The 10510-nt window shown below is 39.1% G+C and overlaps 1 protein-coding gene across 1 annotated transcript in view; it reads right to left on the bottom strand.

Annotated features, from left to right (window-relative positions):
• Positions 1–1979: 1979 nt before the first annotated feature.
• The window catches only part of dtna (dystrobrevin, alpha), a 198586-nt gene continuing 190055 nt past the window's right edge, over positions 1980–10510 (bottom strand). Inside the window, exon 22 of the mRNA XM_043689334.1 lies at positions 1980–4177. Within this exon, the coding sequence (XP_043545269.1) occupies positions 4031–4177 (147 nt within the window). The 3' untranslated portion in view covers positions 1980–4030. The remainder of the gene's footprint in view (positions 4178–10510) is intronic.

Below are 10510 nucleotides of genomic sequence, written 5' to 3'. Positions count from 1 at the left end.
GAATCTTAAAATGTGACTGACGTGTCAAAGACTGAATTAGGAGACAATAGGGAGTGAATCAAATAAGACGACCATGACTTTTCAAGAAATTAATTAAGAATTCAGCACAAAGTCACAAGCCAATGTTGCTATCCATGTGTTGACAAGGGTGCTGGAAAAGCACAGCAGGTCAGGCAGCATTCAAACAGGAAGAGAGGCGACATTTCAGGCAGAAGCCCTCCATCAACTCTCCTGCTCTTCCAATGCTGCCTAATCTGCTGCGCTTTTCCACTCTGAATTTTCGACTCTGACTTTCGAGCATCTGCAGTCTTCACTTTCTTCATGTGTTGACAAGCCAGAGTCATGGCTATTTCTGATCTTACTTGGGGAATAGTGTCTAGCAAGGGTTAATAATTGGTGCTTCTGAGTTATTCAGTGCACAAGGAAGACTAAAGACAGTGGAACAGAGCAGAACAGGAAACCAGTGCCACGTCAACTAGTGTCCCAAACTAGATCAGCTGAAAAATAGATTGCTTTTATTAAGTATAATTTATTTTGTACTCATGATAAACTTAATAAATTCCAAAAAAGCTTGTAAAATTATACTTTTATCTAGAATAGGTTGTGTAACTAATGAGGACCAGTAAACCTTATCGATAATTGTAATTGACTTAGATCTTAAAATTAAAGTTAAAGTGAATCTCAAAATCTTTCAACTCAGTTGCGCCATTTGTTGTAATACTCCACAGATGTGGCTAGAATCCTCAACTTTATGCTTTGAGATTCTTCAGGAGAGAAGTAGGATACATTTGTTAAAATTGTAAACAAAACAATATAGAAGTTTAAAAAATCATGAGGGGTATCAATAGGGTGAATAGTCAAAGTATTATACTATACTATAGACGGTATAGATTTAAGGTGAGAGCAGAAAGATTTTAAAAGGACCTAAGGGGCAACGTTTTCATACAGAAGGTGATGTATATATGGAATGAACTGCCAGAGAAAGTAGTGGAGGCTAGTACAACTACAACATTTAAGAGGTATCTGGATGGATATATAAATAGGAAGGGTTTAGAGGGATGTGGGCCAAATGCTGGAAAATGGGACTAGATTAACTTAGGATATCTGGTCAGCATGGACAAATTGGACTGAAGGGTCTGTTTCTGTGTTGTACATCTCTATGACCCTAAGCAAGCCTGTTATTTTGTGAACAAACACGTCATTCACAAACATCAAAATGTTTTGGGATTATTGATTTCAAATTCTTTTTATGTAGTGGATTTAGACATGAGAAATGTTTACATGTTACTTTTCTTTAAACTCAGACCAAAGGATAGGGAGATGACAGGTATCTGGTTTAATTATCAGGTTGTACCGAATGGATCAAAGAGACAGCCCTCCAGTGGTGGAGACACTAATAGAAGTTGCTGAATAAAAACCGAAAGAATTGCGGATGCTGTAAATCAGAAACAAAAACGGAAGTTGCTGGAAAAGCTCAGCAGGTCTGGCAGCACCTGTGAAAAGAAATCAAAGTTAATGTTTTGGGTCCAGTGACATTTAAATTACTGACTATCTTTTTAAAAAAAATGGTAGCTACAGAGCTTGTATTTAAGGGAATTGAATGTTTCCCTCCAAAACAGTATTATCTTTGGAATAAGAAACCTGATAGACTTTGCCTGAAGCAAATAAACCACCAAAATCATTGCAGTAAACTAGTTCAAAAGGAGGGAATATAAATATATATGTCAGGCACAGAAGACCATTTAAGTTTACGAAAAGAAAGGGCAGGATTGTTAAAGACATTGGAAAGGAAATGAATAATATATTCTTTAATGATATTATTTTGTAGTTTTAGTTTGGAAAGTTTAAAAATTGGAGATGTAAAATCTCCAAGTTTGTCCATTAGCCACAAATACAATCATATAATTAATGATATTACCAAATGAGTGAAGACACAAGTTCCACAGGAAGAAATGTAGGATTAACCTTACCTGCCAGCCTTTTAAAAAATTCTCTCTTTAATGAAGAAATATTCCATTCCAAAATACAGACACACAGTTAAATACTTAAACAATCTTAAAACATGGCAAGTCCCCAGCTTGTTCCAACACATTGTACATATGTATACAATACTTAACAATACAAAACATAGATCAGTAGTTTTATTACATCAACAGTGTATTACATTGAACTTTTAGTGCTTCCAAAGTTGCTGACCTTCTTTTGGAGTTTTGGACACATTAAGTATATTAGTTGTAGTTAATTTATACATGATGTAGTCATACATTTTTGGTGAAAATTAAATGTTCATTATTTTGGACAGAGTAAGAAAATGATGGTTATTCACTGCCATTTTGCTGAATTTATCCATTTAAAATTCAGCACAAAAACTTTATATACAGTATGTGTCTACATTAATTACCATATGCAGCTGGGAAAAGTCAGTCAAAATAAATAAAAGGTATAAGAACTATGAAACAAAACTAGACGATTTATTACTTCATGCACTAACAGAGTACAGATTGGTTCACAGTGAAGGCCACAGTCTGTGCAGGTTAACTTTGAAACATGCCAAGCCTCTCTCAACTCTTAACTGTATCCAGAATCTTCCAGAATTCACATCTTTCTTTTATCTCTATCGAACATCCATTCCCTTTCGGTAAAGTACATGTCAATTAGTAATTAACATATTCCCTGCTGCTTTTTAATCTGACAATATCAATTAAATCACACCATTTCTCCTGTTATTTTACTGTCAAGATATCTACACTCTTTTAGGGTAGATAATTGTTTGTGGAGCTTTTTTGCAATTCTTCGATTATCAATAATACAACTGTTGTGTAACTTTACATATTATTGTGTGTTCCTGTTATGTCATTATCAACTTTTGTTTAACAATACTGTAAATAAAAAGTTATGATTGGCTTACATATGACATCATTTACAGAAAATATCTGTGAAAGAATTATTTGTAAATTCAGGAGTAATTACTACAGATAAAATGAATTCAGCTTTATGTAGAATAGTTTCTGTGAGAACTCATATATGGAGTTGAAGCAGCTGTTTTTGTACTGATGACTTTAAGTTAAATCATACTTGGAGAATAGTATCTTCAACTATCTATCTGATTCAATTGCGAATTAATTAAGTAGATGCCACAAACCCTCCAAAACATTGAATTCTCACCCGTTGCTGTCTTTCAACATATGCAATTCTGTTCCATAGGTTATTTGATAAACTATTCTTTCCTCACAAAGTACACACTACACAGATAGGCAACTAAGGTAGTACACATTTGAAACATAAAATGTCCAATGCACATCAAGTAATGTGTATACATATTTATATAAGTATGCCCAAGTTGAAGGCCTTAAAATTATATAAGCAAAATAATCCAGAAAAAGTTTACTTTTTTAAAGTTAGCAATGTTCATGCATTTTTAAAATATTGCTTAAACCATTATATTACTCACACAAAAGGAATTAAATAAATCAAGTTCCTTTTTTTAAACTGTATTTGTTTTTGGCACCTATGGTTCAAAGTACAAGAACAGAATTAGCTATGAGCGTCCTTGACACAATTCACAGTCCTCTTATTTTACAGATCTGTGCATTTAAAACAAATGCTGAAAATTACTAGTTTATAGATTGTTACAGTTTTGAATAAATACTCATATCATGCCCTATTATATGATTTTTAAGTGCATTTCACCAAAATAGGTTTATCACAGTTGAAAAATATGTAACTTTTGTCAAAGAACTGCACAGTTCATCTAGAAACCAAACATAATGTGTATCATTATTAGGAGCATATACAGAAAATATTGATTATGTGTGAAGAAGTATTTCTAATATTAATACTGCCATATTTGAAATAACATCAAACATGTTCAGTTTGGTGATAACTGCTGTTGAGTTCTCCTGAATTCTGTTTTGAGGCATATAAAGAAGATGCTGATAAACCCAGCTTTTAGTAAAAGAAATGTCTGTTAACACATTGAACTAGAAACTTTTAAAATAATTGTGCTAGAGTCCTCACACTACTTATAAAATTATTTTTTTGTCATAAGACGCTTCATATGTTCATTCCATTCTTCAGTGAAGCCAGAAGTTAGACCATCTTCATCATCTGTCCGAATGCAGCTTTCATCATCATCAGTTCTCACATAACTCTCATCATCAGTTTGACTGTAATGAGCCTGATAATTGGACAAAATGGCTAAATTATATGTAGGGCAAAAATCAGTGTCAAAAAACAAACAAATTTTAAAATTGTGAAAAGCCTCTAAAATTAACATTTTTAAAATTTGCAAAAATGTTAATTTAGACAAAAGTACTAAACAGCAACAATAATTATTTGGGGCAAAGAAGTCACATGCTACTTTAAAAAGTTAGTAACCATACAGTAAAATCAAGGCATTTGCAGACTTCAGTATGAACAATTATTTGTTTAATGATACCAAAGAGAAATCTTACTAATGATTTAAGTTTTACATACAGGAGAAACTATGGTCACTCCTTCCTGAAGCTAGAAAATGTATTTTATACTTTGAGAACTAGTTGATTTTTGGATGTCATTTGTGGTGTAAAATTCCAAGCAGTGGAATGTGGTGAAACGGTTAAAAATTATGTCCCAATACATGTGTGAATCTAACCGGAATGGAGGTGTTGCTTAGTCCCGTGTGAATCTTATTACACACCTCCCCGTGTGAATCTTCTTATCTGTATGTAACCAGAATGGAATGTGTTTTTTAGCCTTGCTCTGCTGTTCACATGAATGTTTATATCTGGAAAAGAGTATATCAGCTGGAAAAGTCTCCAGTTCGGTGAGTCTGCTCCGGGGTTACGTTTAACCGCCGAGCGTGGGTTGTTGGCAACCGCTCTACGAGAACTGACGGCTCCCAGTTCCGGTAACATGTAGAGTGAGTATAAGCCAGACCCGTTGTGGCGACGCTGCGGGGAATAAAATGCCCATATTCTAGCAGACTCGCCTCTTGGTCGTTTGTTCTGTGTCAGACTACTCTCCTACGAACCTGACCTTGAGAATTTTTTAAAACATCATTGAACTAGCAATTTTTAATTTAAGAAAGTAGACAATGCGTCCATTCCTCTTTAACTGACCTTATCACACATCTTTCTACTTTTGTTATTAAGCCTGCCGACAGGAGTGGTGCTGTTGTTGTCTGGCATACCAACCTCTACATTGTGGAAGTTGAATACTAGCTCTTGGACAACTCGCCCTGTCTCCCCTGGACCTTGACTCCACCATTAAACTATTGTGTCGTCATCAGTCACTAATGCCATTTCATCTGGTGATCTCACCTCCACTGCCTCCAACTCACAATCCCCCAATCTCGCAAAGCCCATCTCTACCTCCTTCTCAAAGTCCACAAGCAGGACTGTTTGGGCAAACCCACTGTTTTTGCCTGCTCTTGCCCCATCTTTTCCGACCTTGACTCAACCTTCTTTCCACCCTTGTCCAGTCTCTTTCCACTTATATCCTTGATTCTTCTGATACTTTACACCAGCTTCAGAATTTCCAGTTTGTGGCCCTCCTCTTTACCATCGATGTGTAATCTCTTTGTACATCCACCCCCATCAGGATGGTCTTAGAGCTTCACTTCATCCTGGAAAAAAAGGCCTGAAGGGTCCCCATCCTCTACCACCTTACTCTGCCTGGCCAAGCTCATCCTCACTTTGAACAACTTCTCCTTTAACTCCTATCACTTCCTTCAGATCAAAGGTGTGGCCATGGATGCCCACATGGGCCCGAGTTATGCCTGTCTCTTTGTGGGGTTCTACATGGGCCATCAATAACATCATTTACTTACTAGAGAGGGAACTGCTTCTTTCCCTAGTCTGGAATTGGAAAAATTTATCAATTTCATTTCCACTTTTCATCTTGCTCTTATCTTCACTATCTGACTGCTTCCTCCCCTTCCTCGGATAGGCTAGCCACTAATATCCACTGCAAACCCAGTGACTCCAACAGTTAGGCAGCACTATTCATCCTCATACTCTGCTTCCTCTTAAGAGTTGAGTGTGTGGTGCTGGAAAAGCACAACAGGTCAGACAGCATCCGAGGCACAGGAGAACTGTTGTTTCGGGCCTGACCCCTTCATCAGACATGAGGCTTGTGACCCAAAGGTGTAGAGAGATAAATGGGAGGGGGAGTGGAGCTGTGGGGATGATAGCTGAGAGAGCGATAGGTAGATGAAGGTGGAAGTGATGATGGTAGGTCAGAGAGGAGGGTAGACCAGATAGGTGGGAAGGAAGATGGATAGGTAGGACAGGTCAAGAGGGCAGTAGCGTGTTGGAAAGTTGGATTTGGGATAAGCTGGGGAGAGGGGAAATGAGGAACTGGTAAAATCCACATTAATCCTTTGTGGTTGGAGGGTCCCAAGGTGGAAGATGAATGTTTGGCCAAGCAACCCCAGCACCCCGTGGCCGAACACTTTAACTCCCCCTCCCAATCCGCTGAAGATATGCAAGTCTTGGGCCTCCTCTATCGTCAAACCCACCACCCAACACCTGGAGGAAGAATGCCTCATCTTCCGCCTTGGGACCCTCCAACCAGATGGGATAAATGTGGATTTCACCAGTTTCCTCATTTCCCCTCCCCCCACCTTATCCCAGATCCACCCTCTTGAACAGTCCTACCCGTCCATCTTCCTTCCCACCTATCTGCTCTATATGACCTATCACCATCATCCCTACCATCATTTACCTATTGCGCTCTCAGCTACCTTCCACCCCAGTCCCACCCCCTCCCATTTATCTCTCTACCCCTTTGACTCATAAACCTCATTCCTGATGAATGGCTCATGCCGGAATGTCAACTCTCCTGCTCCTCAGATGCTGTGCTTTTCCAGCACTACACTCTCCTCTGAAGACTCCACTCCATTCTCTGCCTCAGTCTCATCAGTTTCAATGGTACTGACTTCTACAAGGGGCCACCAAAGGATCCACCTTCCACTTCAACTGAGGATTCTCCAGCAATGTGATTGACAGGGCTTTCAGCTGTGTCCAATCCACCTCCTGCACTTTGGCCCTCACCCCTTCTCTTTCCTCCCACAACACCAATATGTCCCCCGTTTCTCACTTACCACCGCATCTACATCCAAAGGATCATTAGCTGCCATTTTTGTCACCTCCAGCAGATGGCATTACCAGACACATACTTCCCTACCCTCCCTTGTCAGCCTTCTGCAGGGACCGTTCCATCAGGAATACCATGGTCCATTCCTCCTGGCATCATCCCATGTAATTACAAAGGGTGCAACACCTGCCCATTTCCTTCCTACCTTGTTACTATCTAAGGCCCCAGACATACCTTCCAGGAGAAGCAATGTACTTCGTTCAATCTAGTCTAATGTATTTGCTGCTCACAATGCAGCCTCCTCTACATTGGAGCGCTGTGAGGCAGCAGTGCTAACCACTGTGCCACCGTGCCGCCCAACCTTCCAGGAGAAGCAATGTACTTCGTTCAATCTAGTCTAATGTATTTGCTGCTCACAATGCAGCCTCCTCTACATTGGAAGGCAAAATGCAGATGGGTGACCACTTGCAGAATACCTACGATCTGTCCACAAAAATGACCAAGCTTTGGGTTGTCCATCACTTCAATGCACCACCATGTTCCTTCGCCAACTTCTCTGTTTCAGGTTTACTGCAATGCTCCAGCGAAGCTCAGCTCATTTTCCATGTGGCAACCCTGCAGTCTTTTGGACGCATTATCATGTTCAATTTTTTCAGGGCCTGAGCAACTTCTCCAAGTCCTTAGTCGAACTCCACACACCAGGCCATATTATCAAATAGGCTGCTACCACACCCAACCTATTATCAGCTACTTATGATCCCCATTATCACTTATTGATTCCTCTAGGTTGACCATTACTCATGCCTTTGTCTGCCCAACTGCTGTCCTCTCTCTGTCTGCGCTCCATCTCCAACTATCATTTACTCCTCCCTCTTCCTCCACTCCATCTTCACCATTTATACCAACCTGCTCCTGGTTACAATAAATTCAGAAGAAGTGTCACTGGACCTGAGACATTAATTCTGCTTTCTCTCCACAGATGCTGCCAGACCTACTGAGATTGTCCAGAAATCTTTGTTTTCTATCTTTCTACTCCTTTGTTTACAATAGGGTTGTCTAGTTTTACTTGAAATATATCTATGAGAAAGTGAGGACTGCAGATGCTGGAAAGTCAGAGTCAAAAAGCACAGCAGTCAGGCAGCATCCAAGAAGCATCAAATTCCTGATGAACATGACGTCAACTCTCCTGCTCCACAGATGCTGCCTGACCTGCTGCGCTTCTCCAGTGCCACAATTTGCGACTTTAAATATATCTAAGCCTGCCATCTCAATAATTTCTCATGGTAGCATGATCCATATTCTAATCAGTCTGCGAAAACACATCCCTTCTGAATTTCCAATTAAATTTATTAGTGATCATCTTTGTTTTGCATCTAGTTATACTGTGTTCCACAAGTGGAAACAGCTACATCCAGGAACTACATACTGTGGTTGCAACAGCAAATCAGAGGCTAGGAATTTTGTGGTGAGTGACACAACCCAGTTCCTGTCCACCATCTGCAAAGACAAGTCAAGAGTGTGATGGAGCATGCACTTAAGGAGCTTGACACCATCTAGAATAAAGCAGCCTGTTTGATTACTACTCTATCCCCCCACCACCTTCACACTGACATACTGTAGCAGCCATATAGACCGTTGACAAAATGTATTGTTACAACTCACCAAGGCTCCATATGCAGCATCTTCCAAGCCAGCAAAATATACCACCTAGAAGGGTGAAGGAATACCACCACTTGCCTCCAAGGCACACAACCAAACTTGAAAGTATATTGCTGCCCCTTCATTGTCACTGGGTCAATATCCTGCAATTACCTTCCTAATAGCAAAGTGGGTACTTCTACAACTTGAAGACTGAAGAGGTTCAAAAAGGCAGCTCATCACCACCAAGGTAATTAAGGATGGCAACAAACTTTGGCCTAACCTGTGATGTCCACATTCCCTTGAACAAAGTACAACAAAGACCATCCTTCAATGTAACTTTCTATACTGCCTTCAGTTATGGATCATTAGCTGTTTCTTCCTGAAGATGTTTGCATCAGCACTGACCAAAATTAATCAGATCAACATTAAGCATATCTTCTATCTCTTTTACTAGATGTCATTGTGGTCTCAAGTAGTTAGTTGTCAGTGATTTATAATTTTCATAGTGAATTGCTTACCTATAAATATTTATGGACTCATGATTCCAAGAGCAAAAATTTTACAGTGTGTTAGAATAATAACATTTGCTTGTGATAGACTTTTGGATCTAAATTCAACAGGTTTGCTATCTTGTGTGATACATGCTCCTAGCCCTTTCTGAAATGCATTGACTTCCAAGATTTTCATCTTCCTGTGTTATAATACAATAAGGTACATGGTTTTGCTCATAATGTTTATCTGAGCAATTTGAACAAAATTTGATGGTCCTTCTCCATTCATGTGGTTTTTTTTTCCCTTGAGAGTTCTTTTGACAATAATATTTTGTTGGAAAAGTCTCATTTCCATGGTGCTGGAAAGAGATCTGAGACATCTCTGCGGATCTTCTTTGTCTTGGGGAGTTGTATTTCTTTGATTTTGGTGGATCAGGAAAGATCCCATAACCTGAATACTGACAGCCAAAAACAAAATGAGTTGGCCTACATTCACCTGGCATTATTCCGTTTGAAGACATTTTAAAAAATTTAATCATAGAATATGGGTTTTGCTGAAAAGATATTTATTGCCAAGCCCTAATTCCCTGGTAAAAGTATTTTTTAAAACTTTATTTGGTGGACACAAATGGATCAACCTGTTGGTTCTTCCCAATGGGCTGCTGCCATTAGTGAGCATAAATTTCAGTTGTGGCTTTGTTTGGTTTTGTCCATCACGGCCATATTATCAACCACCCAGGATTATTTTCCTGTAATTCTGACCATATGCAGAGAGAAAAGATCATGACTAACAGACCAAAAGGTAGTTTCTGGCAACGTTAGCTTCCAAATTGTGTTCTGAAAGTAGCTCTAGCCCGGGAAAGCTCATGTGAATCTGTGTTTACCATCCAGCTTGAAGATGAATTTAGTTTTGGTCTGTTCAGATTTCAATTTTTGTTGTGGTGGAAATTTGCATGGGCATCTTATTACAGAAAGAAGGTTGCTTGGTTGGGTTCTTTCTCATACATGTAATAGAACTGCACCAGTATATGAGATAATGTATGTAATGGCTAATGCTATTATGCTCAGTATCATTCAGCTCAGTCTTAAGCTTCTCTTATATGCTGCATTTTTCGAGAAGGTCAATTCATGGAATTACATCTAGTTTGAAGTTTAATACACATCATCTTTGAAGTTCGCTGTGTTTTGAATCTGTCTGCCCTACAATTGTTCCGAGTCCTAATTTGACTCAATGCAAGCATTCACAGAATCACAGAAATTTACAGTGGCCATTTAGTCCATCACTTTTGCACCAACTCTCT

The sequence above is a fragment of the Chiloscyllium plagiosum genome, chromosome 4, assembly GCF_004010195.1.
Source record: "Chiloscyllium plagiosum isolate BGI_BamShark_2017 chromosome 4, ASM401019v2, whole genome shotgun sequence".
Taxonomy (NCBI): domain Eukaryota; kingdom Metazoa; phylum Chordata; class Chondrichthyes; order Orectolobiformes; family Hemiscylliidae; genus Chiloscyllium; species Chiloscyllium plagiosum.
This window is presented reverse-complemented; position numbering and strand designations above follow the sequence as displayed.